A 25535-nucleotide genomic window follows, 5' to 3' on the forward strand; every position below is an offset into this window, starting at 1 on the left:
TGAGCTTGGTTTGGCTTTTAACGTGCTGAGGAGCAGTGGGTTGTTTTTCTTGTTGTTGCTGGGAAAAATTGTCCCATTCAAAGGACAGATTCCATATGCAGATTCTCACAGAATCACAGAGCAAGGCATCGAAGTTTAAAAATAATCAAACACTTCTACATCAAACTGTATAATTGTGCAAACTGTCAGCTTATTCAGGAGTATAATAAATAGATCTATTTCACCAAAGACTAGCAAAACTTGCCACTGGGGTTTGCCACTAGCAATTACTCACTGATTTGAACTACATTCTGTAAATATTTCACATAGAAATCTATCCCAAAAGTCAGAATGCTATTCTATTTCTCATCTGTGTGGATGATATTAAAAAATGTGTTTGTCTGGTTTGTTGGGTTTTTTTGTTTGCAATTGTTCAGGGCCAAGTTATGGGACATTTGTTTGTTTGTTTGTTTGTTTGTTTCAATAATTAATCTTTCCTTCTGTGATCTACAACCATCATAAATGTCTAAGAAAATATCAGCTTGAAATTACTGTCATGTGCTACCCCAAAGGGAGAGTGTGGAATTAAGCCTTCTCCATCAGAAAAAACAGCTGGTTAAAAAGCAGGCCAACTGTTTCCAAGTAAATCCTGGAATACAGCATGCAAAACAACATGTGTTCAACCAGAAATCCTCAAAAGAAAAGAGCATTTCCTCAAACATATTAGCCACCTCAGATGAAGGCTATTATAAACAAATAGGAACCCTGCTATCCTAGTACCTCTGTAAATCTTCTTCTCCTTGGTTTCTTTATTTTCCATAATTTGGACAGGACCTGAAAATGACTCAACAGTGAGGTTTTAAATTAAGAGATTATGAGAACAAGTACCGTCACGAGACTTGAAATAAACAAAGAAATTTCTGTTGACACTTCACAGTTTCTGTTCACTTATCTCTTTTGCTTCATTAGTCTCACTTCTGATATAAAATATGTAAAAAACTCTACTGCATATATCACGCTGCATACTGATATTCAGTCTTCTGGGTGTATCCTCCGAGACATTCACACCACTGCCACACGGTCAAACAACAGCAACACACAAACTATACCAAACCTTTGGAAAGTAGGCATAGGTTTTTTATATATATTCATAAGACCAGTTGTTGTATCTTAAAAACTTTCTGAAAAGGCATATACTGCAGGCAGTGGCAGTAGAGATAAAATATTATGGGATCCAGCCTTATTTTTTTTTTTCTCATCCAAATATACACATTGTTCTAGCAGATGAACAGTTTAATCCAGACTTATTGCTGCTGCTTGATGACTCAAATGCTTCATATACTGCTCCACACATGAAACTACTGCAAATATCCATCTCGTCTGATCAACAACAGCTTCTTTGGAGTGCAAGAAAAGAAAAGAAGCATAATACATAGTTCACTTAAAATGCAGTGACAAAAACAGCATTTGAAGGCATGTGTTCAAAATAGTTCCATATTGTTATTACAGATGGAAACAGTGAAGGAAGAGAAACAAGGAACAAAAGCCAGCTTTTGTGAGTTCCAAAGCAATCCCTTATGATCCTGGGTCTTGTATAAGATGATTTGGAAGCTTTGGAAAGGCATTCAGGGTCTCTCCCTGAATAAGGCACTGCAACACACTGTCTTCCATAAGCCTGGCCCAGTGCCATGACAGTTTCTGTATAATTCATTGCACATTCTGCTAAGTGTTCTATATATATCTATATAGATATATACACATAGAAATATATGTAATTTTCCATATGCTTTGCTGCAAAACAAGAGAAAAACAAAATCAGTTACATAACAGAATACAGAATTCATAACAGGCTAAATTTAGTATCTGCTGAAAAGTTGCGCATGCTCCAAACCACAGATGTGCTGATAAAGCTGCATATATTCTAATGATTATATTGGATTACATTTCTTTTTTTCTTTTTCTCACAAAGGTTTGACACAGCCTAGCCCAGAGGTCTACTGTTCGACTTTCTGAGTAGCTTTTGTCCTTTCCAATCCTCATCATTTTTTCGGTGAATTAGCACTATTTCTAGCAATTCCTTGTGTCACACTCCATGACAAAATACTGATCTGGGACTAAGCTAAACATTTATTTCCATTTCAAAGTCTTGGAGCTTAAATCCTCAGCAGTAAACGGTAGTATCTTGAACCTCATCATCTCTTTTAAGTATGAAAAGCTTAAGAGATGTCTTTTCTTATGGAAAAATACATACTCTTCAAATACCAATTTATCCTCGTTGTTTCTTTTGCCTTTGAAAACAAGAGTGGCTGGCCAGATTGGTTATGGAATACTGACATCTTAAATTCAGGATTACCAGTCTGGAATTAAAGTCAACAGCAAACAATTTGTAACCACCCAGAGGCTTTTCAATAAGTCTGAGTGAAGTGATCGATGTACACTTGCCAAGACTTACCAGTAGCAAATTGTAGGCTGTTTTAAGAACTTAAGCATGGCTATCCTGAACCAGGCATCAACTCAGCTGTGCGTACTGTCTCCCAAAGTGACCTGAAGTGGATATTCTTTCCATAAGAAATATTCCAAGTATAGAACTATCTTCCTACACACTCCAGTGGTCAGTGATTTAAGGATTGTCTAAAATAGATGTTGCTTCTTAGCATGGTGTTTAACAGACACTGATGGGCCTATCCTCCTTTAATTTGTCTTATTTTTTTAATCCACTTTCAGCTCACATAGTCTTCTGCATCATTGAACTCTGCAGTTTGTTCTTTATTTTCCTTTTAAACTAGCTACTTAATAATATCATGAAATACCTTTATTAAAAAATAAAAATAAAAAAAAGGAGAAAAAAAACAGAGCTGGTAAATAAGATCCACAATCTTTATCTACTGTATCTTTGTGGTTATAAGCAGGAGTCACCATGAGGAGTCCACTGCCTCCAATAAAATAAAGACATTTACTGATTGTTTCATTTTAAAATTAACGTATTTTCTGCCTTTTTGTATTCTGCAATTCCTGGTCATACTGGGGTGAAAGTTGTTGAACCTACGGCTCAGACACCTCCTGTTAAGTTTCAATCATACTTGTAAATTGGAGTTATTTACACAAGTCTGAGAACTGAGTCCGTGATTTAACTAAACATCAGCTGTTACCTTCCACATGGCATGCCCGGGTGAGTTCACATTTTATCTCAGTTTTCCTCATCTTCCTCATCTTCTAATTCCTCTTCTGAGTCATCCTTGTTCTTTGAAGTGTTGCTGAATTCAAGGTTCCCTTCAATATCCAGTACTTGTAAGTGCTGTAGACTTTGGAAGATATTTACCTTCAGTGCTCCAACTGCAATCTTATTAAACCTTTAAGCAAACAAAAAAGACCCTCCTGTTAAAATAAGCCCGTTCCCATATCCAAGAGAGAAATGAGAGGAAACTAGGAGGAAATCATTCAGCAGTTACTCTAATTTTACAGTGGCACACAACAGCACTTCGAAATGAAAGCCTTTGTAAAGAAAGCAGAGCTGCTAAAACGCTGGCATTGAATTCTTCATGTGTAGAACTGAACAGTGTGGAACTGTGGAATGATGAATATGTGAAGATAATTATCTTTCAAGGGTCCCAACAGTGTGCAAAGGTCCTGGCTGACACTAAAACCCAAAGCTCAAAACCAATGTTCCCCCTTCCAGCTCCATCATTACTTTTTCCTCCAGACACACTGAGCTGCAGAGTACTGACTTTTCTGGAGAGAAAAAGAGAAGGAAAGTAGGTAGAGGTTATGAAGCAGGCAAACACAGTGACTGAACAAAGTTTTCTGATGGTGCTATGTATCATTGCAAAGGACCTTGCAGGAAAATAATAGGAAACATTAAGCATCTCACACTGATTTCTAGTTCACTACTCAAGCTCTCAGAAGATTTCTGCCCCAGCCCATATGACCACCTCTTTAACTGTATTCTGCAAGGAAAAAAATCATAGTATTGGAATTCCTCCCCCCCAGATTCTTTCTCTTGGCATACTGCTTTCTCCTTCCCAGGCAGAATCTATCTGCCTCATAGCCCACATTTCAAAGTGCAACTTGCTTTTCCGTGAGATTCCATGCCATCCCTTGACAGCTGAATTCTTCACCCGCAATACATGCAATGCTGGTGCAAAGAATCTCCTTAGAAACATATGCAGAAACTTTTCATCTGTTACATTGTTTTCCAAAAATGTAAATAAGCAAATGTAAAGTTTCAGCACCCCTCACATTTCCTGCTTCATTCTTTTGAACATGCTTCAAATTGTATTTTGTCTAATATTCCAGACGTATGTCATTGTTTCGCACTATTAAAGGGATTAATAGCCTCCCATTAGGAAATACAGTTTAACTTGGGTGGAGTTGCCTCCTAACCATGTTAGCAAAAAACAGATCTGCAATTTTTTATTTTTTTTTTCTCTTTATATAGAAATATAGAATGTGGAATGTGGTTTTTGGTTTGCATCCAGGCATTCACAAAAATCTCATAAATATGAGCAGCTGAACAGACAGACTGCTCTAATTTACACCAGACTTTTTAATTTTATTTGCTTGGTATGGGACCTTTCATCTAAAAAGGTACGATTCCAAACTACAGAACAGTGCTGCTGCATACAGACAAAACAAGGCCATATTTAGTCTTGTGCTGAAGGGCATTCCAGGCTTTTTGAACACAACCACAGGATCAGCTTAATCACATATTCCATAGGCTTTCATAAGTTACTTCTTAGTACTATTTTCATTAATGTTCTGTTTGATTAAAATTGAATATATTATTTGGCCAGATCCTGGCTTCCCTTCTTGTGCTTAAGTCCTCAGTAACTCTGCTTAAAGTTACTTTATTGTGAGTTTACATTTGGTGTGAAACAAGTTTGGCATCTGCCACTTGTAAAATATTAGGTTTAATAAACCAGGTTCTCATCCAGTTGACAGAATAGGAAAAAACCCAGGAAATCTTTCTAAATTTAGTTGCAATTGTCACATTTGTGATAGCTGACAGCATTGACATCTGTTTCTGACAAAACTATTGCAGAAAAGCACACCACGTCAAGATCAGTCATGCAAGGCTCATGACAGGAGGTTTTTGTACACTATGAAAAGCCAGGAGCAGCAGACAGAGGCAGAGCTGTAGTCTTACAACTGAGCTGTATTTAGTCTGAATACTGGAATATGAGATAGTGTTAAACATTGACTTCCCAGAATTTCTAACATGCCTAATCCATTCTCATAAAGACAGAAAGGAAAATCTCTGAAGAGCACGTTTTATGTATCCATGTCTTTCCTCAGCAGATGAGCATAGCTTCATTGAATTTCTATAAAACAAAGATGCTTATTTAGAAAGTTAAAATTTTAAATAATTTCTAGAAAGTAAGCAACAATAAAGTGAATAAAAAAGAAAAATCTTGTGTGTTGAAGTGGAAACCTGAACTCACCTGAGGTAAATTCCCTTTAGTTTGGGTGTGGACTCAAAAACATCCTCTGAAACAACTGTGATCTTGTTGTTCTGAAGATACAGATACTCTAGAGATTCTGGCAGGCCTGAGGGGATCGAAGTCAGCTGGTTGCCAGCCATGTCTAGTGACTGTAAGAGACAACAAGGGGTTAAATAAATAATCAAATGTGAATATCAGCAACACTCCAAAAACAGAAGTTTAACAATAAATGAGCTTTCAAAAGCTGGCTGTGTACATACACCTCTCCTTCTACATGTTATCCACTGTTTTTACATATATATATACATGTAAATATACAAACATTCATATGTGTATAACACACTTATAAAAAATTAGGATGATAACAGTACAGAAGTGTGATGTTAATGTAAAGCTCTATCCAGGATTTTTGTTTGCAAATCATCTGGAAACAAGCTTTATTTTTCAGATGTTGCTTTAGTGAGTCTGCTCACTACACCTTTCCCTTCTGGTGAGGTCAGGAAAAGAACACTGTGTGCAGAATGGCAACTGTAGGGTGTCATCCATGCAGAAAGGTTCTGTTTGAGTTCATAGTGGAAAACTGAAGCCATGTTTACTGTAACATAAACTGAGTTCGTGTAACTCGCATCAAGGAAAAGGTGTCTGCTGCAATTCTGCTTTCTGCTGCAATTTCTGTTTTTTTCTTGAGTGCTACCATTTAACATCACGATTTCACAGGACATGCCATGTATGCTGTTTTCTTAAGCAGTCCCAACACTTCTTTATCTCTGTCCTCAGGCTTTAGCCCAGGACTACTTACAGTGGTTTACAGGCAGACTGGGTTTCAGATATGTTGGGAAGTCCTTGGAAGCTGCTACTGCAAATGCTTCACTAGCTGTGGTTATGTTAGATACAATCACACATACAAACACACAGAGCAACATATGAAAACATCAGGACTACAGGTCATGACACTTCCTTATAAAAGTTTTCAGCATAAAAATTGATTAAAACAAGTGTTGTATGCTATATGTAGCACTTCCCAAGCTGACATGCTAGTCACATTATTCAGCTACAGTTCTACAGACGATTGTCATGATTTCATTGTTCTCCTCAACATAATCCCAGTCTGGCAAACAATTATGCAAATGCCTAGCTTTGCAATTGCAAGCAGTCTTCAGTGATTTCCATGGTAACAGTGTGGACAGGACTGCATGCTAAGTACTTGCACAATCAGGATCTTAGACCTGATTGTTATTTGTCAAATCTCCAGTGCACCAACTCATTAACCTATTGCAGAGTTAAGCCCTTCATGGTGAAAAAAGATTAATACATACTATCATGGAAATACTTAACAGGTAGTAAGGCTGCTCAAGAAATCACAACACCAAAAAAAAGACTGTCAGTTTAACAGAATCTTGCATACATGCTATTATCTTAATGTGAGTTAATATTATATTAATATTAATATACTTAATATGAGTCCTGCTTAATATGAGTGGGGTTTGCTGTGGAAAAGGTGCAGCTGAAGGGCCAGAGTTTGATTCAGCAGTGCATTACTCTGGCTTGACACCAACTACAAAAGAGCGACAGCAGCATAAAAGTGAGGTGAAACTGCAGTGAATCAGGCCTTTCAAGAAGGCAAGCTTGTAATTTTTTAATTCCAACCAGTACTAAAACTGGCAATAGATCTCATGACCTATTTTTGTGTAGAGGGAAAAAAAAAAAAAGACAGGTGACAATGGTTGCATTTCATTAAGCTACTGCAGGTAAATGGTGCCAGTATTAATTATTATTATTATTATAATTCTTATCAGCATCTTCCTTCCCAACTACATTCTCTCTCTGACATATTTGCACACACGTCACTGACGCACCAAACAAATGCAAGATATATCACTGGAATCATCAACCAAATCTACAGCTGATGCAAAGCAACAGTGCTACAGATGCTATTATTGCACTGCTGGTTTACATTAACTGAAAAATAAGCTCTTATTTATTCCAAGAAAATATTAACACAGATAAATGTTTACATTATCTGAAAACACACTGGGGGCCAGTAAAACATACACTCCACATCTTCTATCCCTTATCTGCTTTCAGAAGTATAAATTTTGCTTGTACAGTGACCTAACAGTAGGCATCATAGATGGTCACCAGATGGCATAGGTAATGCCTTTTACTGCAGGAAACAGGCTGTTACCTAAAAGGAAATGCAGACAAATCCTTCAGCCAGTGTAACAAATCTGAAAGGTCATTTTGCACAGCAGAAACAAGATTGTTCCTGACTGCCTTATGGTTTGTGTTTAACTTTCTCGAACAATTAAGCAAATGACGAGACTGCTGATTGAATCCAGACCTCCTAAGTGCTATCCAGGTGCCTTAGCCAGCTGAGCTGCTAAATCCTGTAGCTTGGCCTGTCTGACTATAAGCTGATGTGGGGGGCTTTGAGAATTAAAAGTGGTTTTGTTTATGCATTCCTTCTTCCTGCCGTCTCTCTTCAGAGCTGATTTCAGATCTATTGGAAGATAAGCTATTTGAAACACAGAGTTTCAGTTTTAATGACAACATTCATTAATATTTAGCTGAAAATAAAGGACAGCATTAGGATTGAGAAACAAAAATGTTTTAACATTTCCCAGAATTAGCAGTACACGGTGGACCACCGCTCCAGTCAGCAGTGGGAGGTACTCACCTCTGGCACCACAGCACAACCTTTCAGTTGCTAGAAACAGAGCACATGGCACTTAAAATGCAAGCCCAATACATGCATTCCAAGCAAAGCTAGTATTGGTGCCACATAAACTGGCTTAGGCAGACAGAGGAGGACATTAGCAATATGACCACAATAAGAGGTGATGTTTCTACCTGGAGACTGCTGAGCTCCCTCCACGCTCTTGAATAAATGGAGTTTACTTTCAGTTTATTGTTGCTCAAATATAATTCCCGCAGTTTTGTCATCCCAGACAGAGTCCCTTTGGGGATGTCACTTATCTCATTTTCCTTCAGCTTCAGAACCTGCAAGTTCTTTGGAAAGCCATAGGGCACCGTGTTGAGGTTGTTTCCAGAAAGATCCAAGGACTTCAGTTGCCTCAGTTTACGGAAGGCCTCCCGATGGATCTGGGGACTTTTGAGCTTATTGTAGCTCAGGTTCAGCTCTTCAAGGAAGTAAGTGGTAGCAAAGTCATTCCTGTTAATCTCAGAAATCTGGTTATGCAGGATCATGAGTGTTTTCACTCGTCGAGGCAGCCCACTGGGAATCCTTTCCAGGAGGTTGTTGTACAGATGGACAGTGTGCAGTTTCTTCAAGCCCTGGAAGGCTGACGGGTGAATACCTCGGGCTTTTAATTTGTTATTATGGAGCAGGAGGTACTCAAGGTTCTTAATTTGGGTCAGGACATCTCTACCAATCACCTTAATTGCATTCTTCTCCAGGTGAAGGAGGACGATGTTTCGAGGCAAACCGCTTGGGATTTGTGAGAGGTTATTGCTGGACAAATCCAGATATTCAAGACTAGAGAGTTTCCTTGGGAAAGCAGGAAAGAAAACACTCTCCATTTAGATTCTGCAAGGTGAAACAATATTCAGCCTTCCCTAGGATTTTACAGTCCATTTCACAGAAACAGCCTGAATCATTTTTGTCTCTCTGAAATTGCATATTTAAACTGAAAAATAGGCCTGCTTTTGAGACGATGAAATGTTACTGTAATGAAAATTAGAAATGCTAATTCAGTGTCCTAGACTAAGATAGTGAACTTCTCCTGACCCTCCAGTATTATGGAAGTGAGTCAGGGGTAGATCTGCTTTGTGTAAGCTACTGAATCTGGATTCCATAGACTCAGTTGAAGCTAAAATAAATCCTCAGACCAGCCACTTACACCAACTGGATGTGGATCAGTGATGTTACATGCCAAGACTGAGGCGCTTCTGTGAGGAGACTGTAATCTGTATGGCACTACATAGCTCACTGCAGATGACTAGAAAGCTCTCAGGAAATACAAGAATTAATACATTACAGACAGTTCTTACTGTTTACTACACTGTTGTTCAGAGCCCTCCAAGTACAGTCTGAATGAACAAACACACTTTCTGGGTAAAAAAGTACATTACTGCAGTCTGTACAGCTTCCTTAGCCTGGGTATTGTACAGCAAAGAGTAACATCCACCCCCATCTGCTGACTGTGATTGCTGCCTGAGCTACAGCCACTGCACCGTGTTCACCAGAATCTTAACAGAAATGTTATGTACAACATTACCTGTAGGGTGACACAGCAGAACTAAGGTAAATTACTCTGGGAGGTTTCTGGGAGTGGTTCATGGAAAAGAGCTTCCCATTTTTAGAGACCAGAGAAGTTTACCAGACCAGAAAAGGATTCATGGCAAGTTATAGGCATGACAGATTATGTGGTCTGGATTTTCAGGTAGAACTAGGGCAGAACTCAGTGCAAGCAGAAAGAAAGGGTAAATAGGACAGCAAAGGCTATTCCAGTTGTATCAGTTTGTAGAAAAGCTTTTGCAGTCATCTGGCCATTGAGCAGCACCATTACATCCCCTGTAACTCCAGCAATCCCTGCGCTCTGGGGTACAGCTATTAATTCACAACTGTGCATCTGTGGCTGCTTGCAAGTCACTAAAACAGAACAAAACACAAGTGACATAGCAAAGGTAAAGGTCTGGCCTTAACTCCTAGTGAACTGCCCTGGAAACTGAGACATCTCAAGTAGCCTCACTTCTGTCTTGTTTGGAAAAATGGAGAGCAGCCTGCACCATCGTTCTAGATTGCCTTTTCTCAGAGGGCAATTAGCTCCTCCTGTGATTGGGTCTGCAGCAATCAAGCAGTGATGTGGTCTGATGTTCAGTGTTCTGTCTTCTGTATAATGGAACTCTGGTGTGTGAATTCAAAGCACTCACCAAGACCTGTGCTTTTCAATGACAGTATCTGAGTCTATGTCTTTTCATCTCCACCTACCAGAGGAATGCATAACAGCACAGCTTTTACTAAGTGTATTTTAAGTACTTGTGCTTTTTTTTTGTAGATGTACTACTGTACCAGAGGGAGCAGACAGACACAGGTGCAAACTACAGGCCTGAATCTCACCAGAAAGTTTCGTTGTCCATTCCTTCATTAGTCAGGTAGTTATTCTGTAAGTACAGCTCCCGCAGGCCTGTAAGTTCACTGAAGGCTCCTTTGGGAATCTTCTCTAGCTTGTTGTTCTAGAGTCATCAGAAGCACATTGCACGTTATTTAGCATGAAACAACATAGGACACACAGGCTCAGCTATTACCAGGCAATTAAATTTCAAAAGAGCTAGAATTCAGGTGTTTCACTGGAAGTTTTAATTCCACCTAAGAAATAAATACCAATACTAGATAAAAAGTATTACAACTAAGCACAATAATTGATTTCCAGTTGAATTTTTAGGCTAAGAAGTTACAGTCTGGCACTCCAGGAGGGTTTCATTTTGTATTCATACAGCCCTTGCACCTATGTACACATCTACAGTGTAATCCAAGTAAGTGGCCCTGTAGTTTGCTCAGAATTTCTGAATTTTCTAAGACAGATTTTACCATAAAGAAGAATCACTTTGGAAGCTGGGAACCAGCCATCCTTCCAGTGTTTGACATTTGAAAAGGCTCAGGCAAGGAAAGGGTCCAGAGGAGGGCGACTAAGATGATCAGGGGGCTGGAGCACCTCCCCTATGAGGACAGGCTGAGGGAGTTGGGCTTGTTCAGCCTGGAGAAGAGAAGGCTGCGGGGTGACCTCATTGCAGCCTATCAATACCTGAAGGGAACCTACACCCAGGAGGGGAGTAAACTCTTCAGAAGGGCTGACAACAGCAGGACTAGGGGAAATGGATCAAAGTTGAAGGAGGAAAGATTTAGGTTGGATGTTAGGGGGAAATTCTTCACAAGGAGAGTGGTTAGGCCCTGGAACGGGCTGCCCAGGGAGGTTGTGGATGCCCCGTCCTTGGACGTGTTCAAGGCCAGGTTGGACGGGGTCCTGGGCAACCTGATCTGAATGTGGATGTTTGGTGGCCCTGCTAGGCAGAGGGGTTGGAACTACATGATCCTTGAGGTCCCTTCCAACCCGGGTGATTCTGTGATTCTGTGATTCTGTGATTCTGTTAGGAAGAAATCCTTTACCTTGAGAGTGGTGAGACACTGGAACAGGTTGCTCAGTGAGGTTGCAGATGCCCCCTCTCTGGAAGCATTCAAGGCTGTGAACGACGTGGTCTAGTGGGCAGTGTCCCTGCCTACAGCAGGGGGTTGGAACTAGATGATCTTTAAGGTTCCTTCCAACCTAAACTCTTCTATGATTCTATAAACAGACTGCAGACTACAGGCGTCCAAGGAACTGTCAACACTGGGAACAAACGGAACCAGGATTCCCCACCACTGCAGCTCTCCCATTGTTAACAAAGTTAAGAACAGACAATTATGAAGTATTTTTCATCAAAATCAGATGACAGAATTAAAAATGCTGAAGACTAGATAATACCACAACTTCTGCATTACACGACTGCTGGAGAAGCTGTAGCAGTGAAGATTCACTGATCCAAACTTTCTCTGTGTTGGACTGAATTGCCAGTTCAGTAGCAAACAAAATATCACTGGTGCTAGGGAACAGCAGTCTCCAGGATGGCAATTAGTGAGCACAGGCAATATCTAATGGGTAAGCAGCTGTCAGAAAAAACACCATCATCAGTGGCAACCTTGACCAGCAGTCCAATTAGTGGATGGCCATGATGACCTAGCTTCTTGTACTAATATGCATTCATATGATTATTGCCAAGAAAGAGATCAACAGTACCATCACACGCACATGCTTTTCATTCCCCTGAAAACACTGAAAAGTGATTTTTTTCCCCTGTGAGCATTGTGATATTTTGCAAAAACACTCTATTCCTTATGAACAAGATAGTAATGACTTGGGAAATAGCTACTGTGGAGAGCATAGCAGATGAGACTTACAGAGGGCCTGGGAATGTTTTCAAGTGAAATTACATTACTTGGTTGTGTAGTTTGAATCTCACACAACACAGTACTTTCGTCACAGTCCTAAAGGAATACAAAACCCTGGTGTCATTACCTTTAAATGTAATTTGTATAATGCTGGAGGGAGATTCTTCGGAACATATTTCAGGAAATTGCTGGACATGATGAGTATCTCCACATTGTTAGAGCCATTGAACATATTATCAGGTAAGCCAGCATCTGAAAGTTTGTTGTTATGAAGGTAAACAGACCTGTCAGAAGAAGAAAAAAGATAAAGTCAAACAGATATTTAGATCTGTTTGTTCATTTTACCAAAAGAAAGCTGTTTAAAAACTTATTTCAGCCTATTCTTCTTCCCTTAATTAGATTTGTTATCAAAACATGGCCTTTAATTTGGCAAGGCATATACATACAAGCACAACCAAATGATTGGTCTGAATATTCTTTGAAATTTAGGTCTATTTAAATTCCATCCTGGATGTGAATATGAATTTCACAAATAGCCTCATCATCTTAACAAGAAAATGAATGTAAATCTGGGACTGCATTCCTTTTAAGTCTACATTTCAGTTTTGCCATTTGGACTTGGCTTTGCTTTCGGTTAAGAGAAATGAAACACGTCAGTGTGGTGGCCTCACTCGAAAGGGTCAGAAATCCTATCGGATTAATAGGTATCTTAACTTCTTAAGATATCTCCTTAACTCCAATCTTAACCTCTATTTGGAGTCAAATCTGGGCTTCTTCAACTTGCAAAATCAACCTGCAGATCTCTTGAGGAAAGGCTGTTTCACACCCCTCCATTCTTTCTGCTCCCATGAAGGCTCAAAATACCTCAGGAAACAGTTTGCCTTCTACTTCTAGAATTCAAAAGGGCAAACAATAATGTCAGAAAGAACAAATCTGTAAGAGTTTCGTTTTTTAACGACCTTTTGGGATCTAGAGAAAGATAGTTTCTAGCTTTCCCTTCTTACTTTTAACCTTTAATATTCACCAAAGAGTTTCTCCAATCAGTTTTAAAAATGATTTTATCTTCCTTACACAGGATTTAATTCTGTATAAAGCAACTGGCTTCTGTAAAGTAATTGCTGCTTTCATTGGTTTAACTCCTACACAAATTAATTTGACTTCTTTTTAACAGAAGAAATTATGAGATTTTACATGCTTCCATTATCCCTTCATTTCCTGTGTGCACCCAAGATGCAGCAGCAGTTAAAGTCATGGACACAGGTTAAAATTGCAAAAGAGTACAGTGTAAAAGTTTTCTTTGACAGCTTATTCTTCGACTCTCTACTGGTGGCAGAGAACTTGGCATCTTTCTGGAAAGGAAGGAAAGGCTTAGTATGGAAACACAATAGTGTGACCACATGAAAATACAATTCACCTTTCATGGTCAGCTGTGCTTCTAACTCATAAATATTTGCCTTTCTGAAAATGTTATTTCCAAATAATGAGCCTAAGATCATTAACTCTGCTGGGGACAGAAACTCGGAAATGGATGAATCAATTCTCAGAAGATTAAAATGTTCTGTTGTGGGAAAGTATGTGAAAATCACTTCTGAAGAGTGCAAGAATTTTAATACAAGATTGGAACATAGTAACTTATGTAACTCAGATGAAGGAAGAACGTGTATTAATGTAGCTTTTTCGTGATGAGATATTGCCTGAAACCAATGCCCAATTCAGTCTTTTCATCTACCAAAAGCTTACAAGACTAGAGGTCTAGTAAGTACTGAGTAGCTTCTGTTCTCAGTGAAACCAGAGGGGACTGAAAGCTCTTCAGTTCATCATAAGATTGGGCTCTAGGAGCTCAACTGGGTTAGCCATTTTTAAGTAGTTCTGAATTTGGATGCATAAATTGCTATCAACAGAGTTTGAGACATCTCTGCAGGATTTAGATGCTGTACTGTCCCTATAGATAGATTACTCAAAATGCCTTTGGGAAAGACTGTATCTCACAGGAGGTCTGTCTACGTGCAGCTGAATTTGAGATGGACTAAAGCATTACAGTGGCTTCAGCTGACAAAATCAAAACCTGAAACTAGCAGAGGGGCCTTTGAAACCAGACCAGAGGGTATGAACCACTTGTGAAGGAAGGTTACTATGCTTAGGTTTAATACAGTTGAGTTATACTCAACTGCGTTGAGTATTGCATTCCCAACATGATTCTAATTTTTTAATGAATGGATTATTAAAAAATGAGGATTTCTAACTATTAATCCACATTCTGGGAAACTAAAGCTGTTCCTGAAGCACAAACAAAATGGAAATAATTTAATTTTTATCTATGCAAAAGTTGGCAGCTACTAGAAGCCCTTGGAATGTGTTTGTCGGATCCTTCATGCTGAGATTAACAAGTAGTCAGCTTCCTTCCAAAAAATATCAGTAGGCAATAAAATGGCTTAGCCAGAAAATTTCTTAAACTTATCAAGAGCCTCCGAGCAGTGTCAGAACTCCAGTCTTATTTCACTTCCCAATCCCTTACCTCAAGTTTGGTTTCTGTCCAAATGTGAGCCCATATATCTTAGTGAGATAATTGGCTGCAAAATCTGCACTGATCAAAGTATTTGGTAGGAATTTTGGAGCCACTGTTAGCTGAAAGAGAAATACAGATGCGAATTTCAATTAAATGCAACATTTTAAGCAAGCATTAGACCGTACACAAAACACTTGCAAATTTTTTTTCTCTGAAACAGAACGCATATTGCATGAAAAATAATTTAAAAAATAAATTGTCCTCACTTGCTAATCTCTCCAGGAAGGAGACAGATTTTTGCTCCAAGATATGTGAACGTTTGTTTTGCTTGGAAGCATCCTGTCTCTTGGTGGAAGAAGTCAAGAAATTGTTATCCTAAGAGTAAATGCCATGCTTATTATTGTTCATAATCCTCGGTCTGGTGAGCCAAAAAATCCAACCCACCTCATACTGGCCTACTATTTACTCCCATAAGGAAGTCTGTTGGTTCAGAGGCTGGGAATGTCATTTCACATGTCTACCAGTATTGCATCCATTTAAAACTAGCTCTTCAACAAAGGATGCAGGTTCCCAAAGTGCAGAGATGCTTTTGAGTCAAATGATGAAATGTCAAATGGAATCTCAAAGCTGTACAATGATACCTTGCTCACTAAACAAGTGAGGTATCAGAAACAAAATATGAAAAGTTCTTGTCTCTGCAAAACTTCTCAGTTGAAGAGAGGTAGGAGAGGTCCTGTTTGCTTTTGGTCTATTGCTATTTCCATTGGTGATATAAAAAGAAATGCTCAGAACACTGTATTTGAGTAAAACTCAGTGGAGTGAGAACTAATGATTAAAAACCTTAGTTTTACAGAAGATTTGGGTAATACAACAGCAAGCTTTGCTGTGTGGCTGCTAGTAGTAATTATTCATCTAGACACCAAGATTACAGGTTGCATTTTTATGGGCTGGAGGGCAATTCTGTGGAAAGCATGAACCCAGAAGATTAAGCCCCGGGAAAGAAATTCTCAGCACAATGCTGTGCTGGATACGAGCCTTCAGTCTCATATGCCTTCTTGTATGCTTATGCCTTCTGCATAAGCAGACTACTGAACTGCAGTATGCATGTGCTACCATGGTTACATGTGTCAACTATAGCACCAGTGAGACAACTGATCAAATACTTTACGTACGCTCTGAAGCACTCTGAAGGACTCTTCTATAGACATTCTGACTTTTTTTGTTTCCTAAAGCCTTTGAATTTACTGGTAGTTTGTCACCTCCTGACCTGGGAAATAGGATATCGTGCAAGTGGACCCGTATCTGATTAGGAAGGTCTGACAGTGCCTCAGAAAGAACTAAGTCACTATCACGACATAACGGTGAAAAAGCAGGAAACAGAGTTAATCATGTTCATATATGGTGGCACATTAAAGCTTTTCTCCTGAAACCCAGTCTATTGGGTCATAACTTACACAAAACAAAAGGAATGGCTCAGATATATGAAATGAGAAACATCTGAACCACAAGAAAGGAAAAAGTTTCATTCAAAGAGAGTTTTCGCTTGCACAGGACTCGTCTTTGGCATTTCGGCATTGAGCCATGAGACTGATGGATCTCCAGTGGCTGATTGCTTGAAGGATTAATGCTGGAGTGCTGTAACTTAGCAAAACCAAGGTGTCTGAGTAGCTTCATCTGATATGTTGCCTAACGAGAAGCAATCTGCATTTCTGCAGATGCAATTTTCTTGCAGCTTTACTGTCGAATCTTCCTTTCCATATGGCAAATACTGTTTCTCCACTAATAACATATAGTAAAGCAATGAGCTTAGAAGGATTATACAGAAGTTATTACTTGTTTGAAACAAATTTTCTTGCTTACCATAAGCTTTGGTATCAACAAAAGCACTGGATCCAAGTGAATCTCCTGTCACTACGGGAATATTTGGAGATGCAAAATCTTCTGCCACCAAAATCACCAGCTTACAGTAAATAACAGTGGCAGCTCAGGACATGCTCTGTAGTTGGGTAGGAGAGCCTTCAGTTACGAGGCTCTCTGCAGCTACAATGTGATTAATACACACTGTGAGCGTGATGAAAAATTCAGAGGGAAACTACTGCATCCAATAAGCATTATTACTAAAAAGCCACTTTGGTCTATTATGATATTTCATTTCTCCAACCAACTAAGCTCGTTTAATGAAAAACAATATCTGATGGGATCACAAGTGCAGATAACCCATAAAACAAGGAGCAAACTACCAGCAAATCCCTGCTCTCCTCCAGACACCACAGTTACTTGATCTGCAGCACTTCCCAGGGCAGAGTGATGCAGTTTGAAGCCAATATGGTTTCTCCTGGCTTGTGATTTATAAAGAAATGTGTTATTTTTGTGGGTCCACAACTTCTCACCATAACTAGTTCTGACATTCGCTGATGTTTGCATTTTCTATTGGGATCCTTTTCTCTCCGCAGTAAAGCCAGAAACCCCAAACATTTTGTTTTGTCACACAGGGAAAACTGGAGTGCAAAGTTCTGGAATATGAGTCACAGTCTGGCTTATTCCTTTTTATGGAGTTATTAACTGCCAAGATTGTTATATGGAAATGGTGCTTGAAAGAGAGAAAAGAACACAATGTTACTGTACTAAATAATGGGTTCTATTCTCAATAACTCCATACAGAAAATCATGGAGTGATTCTGGAAATGCCTTGGCCTGGCTGAAACCTCAGTGTGGCCACGTGTATATAAATGAAACATCAAAGGGTCACAGATGTTAAAAGGATAATAAAATATATCTGCAGACATGCATAGAAATGCATATAGAGAGAGAGGAAGGGAAGGGTATTAGGCAAAAGAAGGTCTGTCTGATGTTTCAACTATTTTTTTGTGGTATTCTAGTTCCTTCTGTAGCAAATATTTGTGGGGGATCACCAGAGAAAAAGAAAGCCACAATGGGAACCTCCAGATATAAACATATATGAGAAGGCATTTCCTTTGGCAGGGAGGGAAGTGTTTTTCTGTCATTACATCCAACTTGTATCCCCCAGTTGTGAACTTCTTCACTGAAAGAAGTCCAGCTCCTACCACTGCAGGTAAAACAATAAGTTAATGACCTGCTCAGTTTCCCTGTGTGTGGGTATCCCCCCACAGCAAACCCAGTGAGAATGGGGGCCCAGGAAAATGGCATTTTGCTGATCTCGATGGCACACACATACACAGGTAGGAGGATGTGTTTGTTCACAGGTTTTTCAACCCAGCCTCATCTGATGAGACAGGCAACACTTTGCACCATTACCCCACAGCCTATTTGCATACATGCAGCTACCAACTGTGTATGCAGCTGATCCTAAGCCTACTGAGAACAGTGGCAATTTAAATTGCAGAGGCTCTCCATGCCTGCCTACACACACAAGGGCAAGTTTTCACTAGCTGCACAAAGTAGGCCTTGAAAATATACTGTTGTGTGAACCTCCTAAGTTTTTTAATACTCACTGCTTGCCTTGACCTTAAATGAACCTTCACTAGAATATCACTTGAGGACAATTTTACTTACACGGGATATACATTTTAAAAAAGAATAGAAGACTTGCTTGTTGAGCTTTCAGAACCCAATTAGAAAAGAATTCTGAAAGCCTTCTGAGCCTCTTACCTTATTGTTTGCCAAGTATAGGTAATTCAGGTTCTCCAGGTGCTCAAATGCTTCCTCTGGCAACCCTTAAAAACAAGAAAAATTCTGATCAGAAACACTGGCATCCCATTGCCTCCCTGCTTGGAAGTACAAGAGGGTATTTTTCAGAGAATATTTTAAAACAAGATTTTAAATATTCTTCTTTGGCACTGAAGCAACCTGTTTCAGACCTATTGTTGCTTTTTTTATAAAAAACAAACCAAACCAAAGCAGAGCATTAAGAGCAATGTAAGACCATTAGAAACACTAAGCAGGCAGGGCTGGTGGCCAACCCCTCTGGCAGGATTCATGTACAGAGCAGGTATAGACTTGCTGTACAGCTGATTATAAGTGCTTCAGCAACCATGCTATCTGATAAGTTTATTTTGTCACTTTCTAGATGAATCTGCAGATAACTTCTCTTGGTGGGACATAATCTGAGGTTGTTTAATGACCAGATCAGTATGATCTATGACTATGATGTTGCCATCATAACATCAGTGGCTGCATGTTGTAACTCTTTCATTGTTTCCCCACAATCCATATAACCATGCAGTAACCAGCCTAGAGTCAATCCAGTTCAAAGCTAATCATGCTCCGATAATTACTATTTTTCAGCTGAATTGCTCCACACCCAGCTGATCCCACAAGCACTGTTTCAGTCACAATGGCAAGCGTACAAAAGACACTTTCACCTAGCACTTAGATAACCAAAAGTGAAAGGTGAAGCTATTTCCCATATCAAAGCATACATGAAACCTAGGGTTGCACTGAGGTTTGTGAAAGAAACAGCACACCCAAAAGGTAATAATATGAAAGTCAGAATGTATTAAGCAGTCTTCTTTGTACCATGCAAGAATGATATGCTTTGGGTTCCATGATATGTCTGCATTCTCAATCAAAGGTGTTCCCTATCTTTGCAATAAAGATAGCAGGAGCATTCAGAGCAACTGGATGACATGAAAGCAAACAATCCTCTCTTTTGTACTGTGTGCCCTGCTCTCTTACTGTTTACTACAACTCCTTCTGCTTTCCTGACTGGGCAGTTGTCAGGTCCCTCCAATAAACACTAGACTTAGCAAGCAACACCTGCCTACAGAAGTCACAATGATTTTTAAAGGGCAGAACTTGCCTTATTTGTAATCTATATTATTTGTTTTATATTTAATTCAGCAAGGACCAAACTGGACTAAACTGCAGTGACTGAACGTTTAGTGGATTAAGAAACAAGGTCAGTCAAAAGGAAATCATTCAGCATGTAGACATTTCTGGTTCTCAAGTGCACTGCACTGATGTGCCTGAGGGACTGGAGGGAGTTTCCTGGATAAGCTCTCACACCACAGAACACAGTGCTGCTGCCAGGTCTCCTCCACTGGTTCAGTATGACTGCATTTTTATACACAGAGAATTATGTTTCAGATGATAAAATGCCTTCACGATCTGTGGGATGCTTACAGAAAACCACTACAGTCAAGTCGGCCCATGAAGTCTTACAGCTTTCCCTATCAGCTGTCACAGGGCTGCTGTTGTTCCGTGCACTTCACAGCTCTTCCACCTTACCTTTTGAAGTCAGCCTGTTGTTTTGCAAATTTAGAGTTTCCAGTCTGTGAAGACGAGCAAGCTCTTCTGGAAAGATTTCTTCTATCTGGTTGTTCTAAGAAAACAGAGAGTGTTAATCATCAGCAAAGTGGTCCAAGAAAGTTCCCAATAAAACCCAGACTGTGAACTTCAATAAAATTTGGAAATTAACCAACCATGTAAAATCACTGTCAACAGCTTTCTCTCCATAATGAGCCAAGTTTGGATCTCAGAACGAATACATCAAAACCCAGCAGCATTTGAAGGCCTGAAACAAATTCTGTAGCCTGTGTCCATCCCTATAAATATCCAACTTATGCACTGGTAGCACAGTGCGATCATGCCTGGCAAGACCTATAATCCATTTGCCACAGCCTTGAAGTCGCAGCAAAACATTTGCTACAAGGTTGGCACCGTGGAACTTCACATTTATTGCTGCTGTTATTTGAGTGTTGTTTTTAACACGAAGGATTTTTGTCCCACTGCAAACTTGTCATGAGCAGACAGTCAAACTGCACTCCTTTTTTCACTGGCCAGGAGTGACTACCATCAGATTTTCATTGACAAGTTTACTAACATTTAGACCATTTATGAATTTAGTGTTTTAGCATCTAGGAGGCTGAAAAAGGAGACCTGCTGTACTGGAAGCCAAGCTAATACACAGAAAGTGACAGCTGCTGTTCCAAAGTAGCTTTCCTGTTTTTGGCATTAGAGCAGGAGCCATGCCTAGCACATGCCTGGAACAGATCTGCTGAAGAGGGTGCCAGCTGACATTACAGTTTTTCTAACTACACAGCACTTGGATGGAAAGCACTGTACAAAATCTGCATGCTACCCATTGACCAGCCTTGGCAAATAGGGGCAATAAACAAGGTTAAGGGCTAAAGTACAGTGAGTGAAGCACCAGCTGTCTGAACATCACAGCCAGCACCACCCACTGCTGCAGCACCCTCTGGGCACCGTCCCTGGGCCTGCTGGTGGCTCCAGCCAAGCTTCAGGCGCCTCCCTGGGCACACTCTGCGTACAGTACTTTAACTAAGATGTAGAACTGTGGAATCATGAGGGCTGGAAAAGACCTGTAAGATCATCTGGTCCAACTGTCCACCTACTGCCAATACTGCCTGCTGACCACATCCCGCAGTGCCACGGGGACAATATATCCAACCTGAACCTGCCTGGTGCAACTGGAGGCCATAGAGCTCCCATGTAGGGCTGCCAGAAAGTTTCTTATTAACTAAAGGAGTCTAGTCCATGCTTTTCATAGACAACTCAAAATCAAAGACCTTCACCATGAAAAGCAATTCTTACTTTGGACAAAAATTCTTCGCTTGGACCTGGGGAGAGAATAAGGAGAAAAAAAAATCCAACCTTTCTTTCCTCCCTTGATGTGTGGGGAGAGAATTAAGGTGAAATCTCCCCTCTGCTCTGGGACAGGAATGGTGGGGTAGGGGAAAAGAGATCCTGAGATGGTGGGAGATCCACAGGTGGGCGAGGGGAACCGAGTGCAGCACCAGCTTGGGGCCCGCTGCTTCCAGCACACACCAAGGAGGCAGGATAGAGCCAGGGCGGGCGATGCAGGCGCTTACCTGCAGCGAGAGGTGGTTGGTCAGCTCCGGCAGCAGCAGCGGGAACTCCTTCAGGTCGATGCCACCGCAGTCCACGACGCCCTCCTGGGTGCAGCCGCAGTCGCGGGGGCAGCCGTGGGCCGGGCCTGGTGGGCGCCTTCGCCCCACAACACCCTCGGGGAAGTCGTTGGCGGCGGCACAGCCCAGCGCCAGCAGCCCCAGCACCAGCAGCTCCCGGCCTCCGGCTGGCATCGCCCCTGGAACAGAGAGAGGGGTCGGCCCGAGGCGGGAGCCGCCCGGCAGCCCGGCCTCCTCCAGCCTTCGGCCCAGCGCCCACCCCGAGCTGAGGGAACCACGTTCCTGCTCTCCCCACGTGCCCTGAGGTGTTCCCGCTCTCCCCGCGTGCTCTGGGGTGCTTTCGAGGCCCCGCAGCACAGCTGCTGAGGCCTGAGCTCCCCACAGGCCCCCAGATGGGACCCCCACCCCACTGCTGACCACTCGCACTGTTTATTGCATCTTTCATATTGAGAAACACCAGATGATCCTGGAGATTTATACAGGAGGTTATGCAATGTTATTTCTGTAACTGCTGTCACACTGCTCCTCGCAGTGATGCACAGGGAAGCGAGTCTTGCTGAGGTACAACAGTGCCTCATCCTGCCGGCGCTGCCTCACGGCGCCAAGCTCCACGACGGGCTTCCTGCTGCGCCTGGCAGTGCCCACCTGAACCTCCACAGCCTGGCTGCTGCTCAGCATTCGTCTTCCTGGCAGCAGGTTAAAATACTGCAAACAGCGGCGGAGCATCTGCCCAGCAGCCAGCTGGCCCTGCCCCAGCCCTCTGCCTCATTCCTTGCCCTTCTCACATTTCACACTTAACGATTTGCACTCAGAACGAGTCATGGCTTTTTTCCATGTTTTTTTGCAAAATTATTTGAGAGTGATGAGCAATTCCTGTTTAGGCTGAACTTTTAAGGTAAAAAAGCAGAATGGATTCTTGACCTCAGTGTGAAATAAGTCCTCCATTCACCCCACAGGCCGGGCTGGCAGCACCAGCACTGCTCCCTTTGCAGCCCCATGGTCTGTCACTTGCACCTGCTGAAATTCCCCAGACTCTGGGCCCTTGGGAAGCACTGGGGAAATCCTGCTGTGAGTCACAGTCGTGAAAATCTGAAGTTAATGTCTTTAAACATTGACTTACACTTGAGGAAATAGGAGAAGGTGACATTACAGGACAGAGCTCTGGCTTGAGACACGGGCTGTTTCGGTTTGGTCCTGGTCTTTGCTACAAACATGCTGGGTAATTTTAAGCATTTAACATTGTTTGCTTGATCCCTCTTACCCTGCTCCTTTTTTCCACAGCTTCCATATCTGTAAAAGCTGCATGTAATGAAATTAATCTCCTTTATAAAACATACCAGGGATCAGATGGTTTTCCTTAAACGGCAATATAGCTAGATACTAATAGTGAGATCAAAATTGGCCATATGAGTATGCCAACAGTGGATTAGTAAAATCCTTAGTATTTGGTGACCTAGCCTTAGAAAATATTTCAGAAATCTTAGAGAAAATAACCCCAGAAAATAATCTCAGGAAGTATGATATATCAGATCTCCAACAAAATATTCCCCCCCTATATCACTTCCTCTTACAGGTGTCTACAAACAAAACTAAAGGAAAACAAAAATGCTGCATACAGATCAAACCCAGCCCTGCTGTAACAGTGCCAACACTTTCCATACCAAGTTACATCATGGTTAGTATAAGGCTCTGTGTTTGCTGCATGCTGACATTTCCACATCTATAGCTGAAACAATTGGCATGAAAACTAGCTAAGGAAAAAAAATAATAAATACAAGCATGGAATACTGCATCAGTTGTACAGCAAAGTTGCTGAGACAATCTCACCCCACTGCCTTCAATATGCATGCTGCTGCTGTGATGCCTTTGAGGGGAATGCTGCCCTGGTGCCATCGGGAGACACTTCAGATACATAAGCATCTGCTTGCATCTGGAGTGCAGGCAGTAAAACCAGGCATGGCTTTTTCTTTCAGTTCAAAGAAAGCCTGAAGAAACTCGATCCATTTAAATTCATTCCCATGAGCATAATCCAAATCCTTATTAAGAAACCTTATGCAATGAGTAGCTCAAAACCAACTGGAAAGAGTGTTCTTCCCTTGCTGTCAGACTCCCTTGCTGTCAGACTCATCCACCCAAAGACTGAAGTTTCACTGAAAGCCACTTCAGGGTTTTCTGTGGCTGCATCTTTGTGCATCCAGACAGAACCACCGCTGATTTCTGCACTTTGCTGCTGCACAGCCCCAGCGGCTGCAAGCTGCACAAGGAACCTCTCAAAAAGTGAGCTGAAGCATCAGGAGTTCTGTAGTTTCTCAGAGCTTATAATTACCTCAGTAAACAGCAGAATCACGTTCAAAATACCTCACCTCTGTTTCTGTTGGTTCTCCCCACACGTTCTCACACAACACGCACACAGCTGAGAAAACATCCTCTCCTTCAATATCAACAGGTTAAGCAAATAACCTGACTTACACTGAACGTCCCCTCAGAGCTGCTGACTGGCAGGCTGCTGCATGGGGTCTGACCATCCAGCTTTTAGAGCAACGAAGTGCTGAGAAACTCACCTCTGCTGTCAGAGATCAGATGAATGGAGAAGAGCATTTCCCGTGCTCCCACAGGCTCCCTCGGCTCATGCCATGTCAGTTACACGCGCTGAGCTCAGAGCAAGTCTCCCCTTTCCAAGCCAGATCCGTTTCAGATGTGAGCAGCAGAAGCAGAGAGAATAACAGGCAACCCCCTACCAACGAGTTTTCTGCACTTCCCAGCGAAATCAGGGAGGAATTTTCCAAAGTCACCATATGGGAAAATGTGAGTAGGAAAGAGGAAGCAGCTATAGTCTGAATATAAAGACTTGGGCAAGAAACGATCTCCCACTGCTTTCTGTCAGTGCAGCTTGCGAGATCTGTGAGAGATGCCAAAAGAAAGCACGCTGGATTTGACAGAAGCAGAGGCGGTGTGTGTTTTAGCATTGCATTGCAGCTGCACTGCCTGTTACTAGATCTTTCATTTTAGCTGCCTTCAACACCAAATCTGAATTCCAGGTGGGAATGTCCTCCCGTTCCCTGGGGGCCTGGTTCGGATTAGCCAGGAGCAGACAGATCCACAGCATTTCCTGTATTTCATCTTACCCCCCTTTGCTTCCCCCTGATTTTAAACACATCAGCTGATCTTCAGAGACCAGGGGTACGAAGGTTGTGAAGTGACAAACGTCTCAGAAGCAAAGCCCTAACGTTTAACATAACACCTATTTACCAATCTCTTCTGTATTTTCTAAGCCCCATATTGTAGCATTAAACATCAAAGCACTCCCCCTCAACTTGCTCCAGTCACGGTTAACCCCAAAATCTCACATTTCCTATTTCTTCCCCCTTGGTAAAAAGAGAGGAGCAGACAGCATGCTCCAAGTGCACCAATACTTCCAAGAAAACAATGCAGCTGTTTGTCAGCGGCAGCAGAGTTACTTCTTCAAATACAAAGCCACCTGTTTTGGGAATGCCCTGCAATGTACTGTACCTTCACAGAATCTGCAGAGGATCTCTCCTCACCAAGAACACGACCTTCTTGTTGTATTCCAAACAAAAAATAAAAGGCACACCAATCCTTTCCTCTCGATTCCAGCTGAACTGAAGTCTAAAGCAATTAAGTTATTTCCTCCCTCTCTTCTTCCAGGCTCATATCAACTGGAACTGATCCCCCTCTGTGCCACGTGTAAGTTGCAGAAGTTATTGTGGGAAGTATGTTTTTACTGAAACAAAAACAAAAACAAAGCAAAGCTGGCTGCTTAGTCTTACTGATTGAGA

The 25535-nt window shown here is 41.3% G+C and overlaps 1 protein-coding gene across 3 annotated transcripts; it reads right to left on the reverse strand.

Moving 5' to 3' along the window:
• PODN (podocan) lies at positions 1-25535 on the reverse strand. 3 transcript variants are annotated; one of them, XM_052666353.1, is made up of 11 exons: positions 25249-25535; positions 21682-21917; positions 20078-20171; positions 18500-18564; positions 14879-14988; positions 12491-12647; positions 10498-10613; positions 8268-8925; positions 5418-5566; positions 3129-3329; positions 1-1770 (listed from the first exon to the last, which is right to left on the reverse strand). In XM_052666353.1, the coding sequence occupies exons 2-10, from the start codon at positions 21910-21912 to the stop codon at positions 3167-3169; spliced, it is 1743 nt and encodes a 580-aa protein (XP_052522313.1). In that variant the 5' UTR covers positions 21913-21917; positions 25249-25535; the 3' UTR covers positions 1-1770; positions 3129-3166. The 3 variants fall into 3 exon arrangements, with proteins under 3 accessions (XP_052522313.1, XP_052522312.1, XP_052522314.1); XM_052666352.1 differs by lacking the exon at positions 25249-25535 and adding an exon at positions 24300-24695; XM_052666354.1 differs by lacking the exon at positions 25249-25535 and adding an exon at positions 24208-24286.

The sequence above is a fragment of the Tympanuchus pallidicinctus genome, unplaced genomic scaffold (assembly GCF_026119805.1).
Source record: "Tympanuchus pallidicinctus isolate F22 unplaced genomic scaffold, pur_lepc_1.0 scaffold7, whole genome shotgun sequence".
Taxonomy (NCBI): Eukaryota; Metazoa; Chordata; class Aves; order Galliformes; family Phasianidae; genus Tympanuchus; species Tympanuchus pallidicinctus.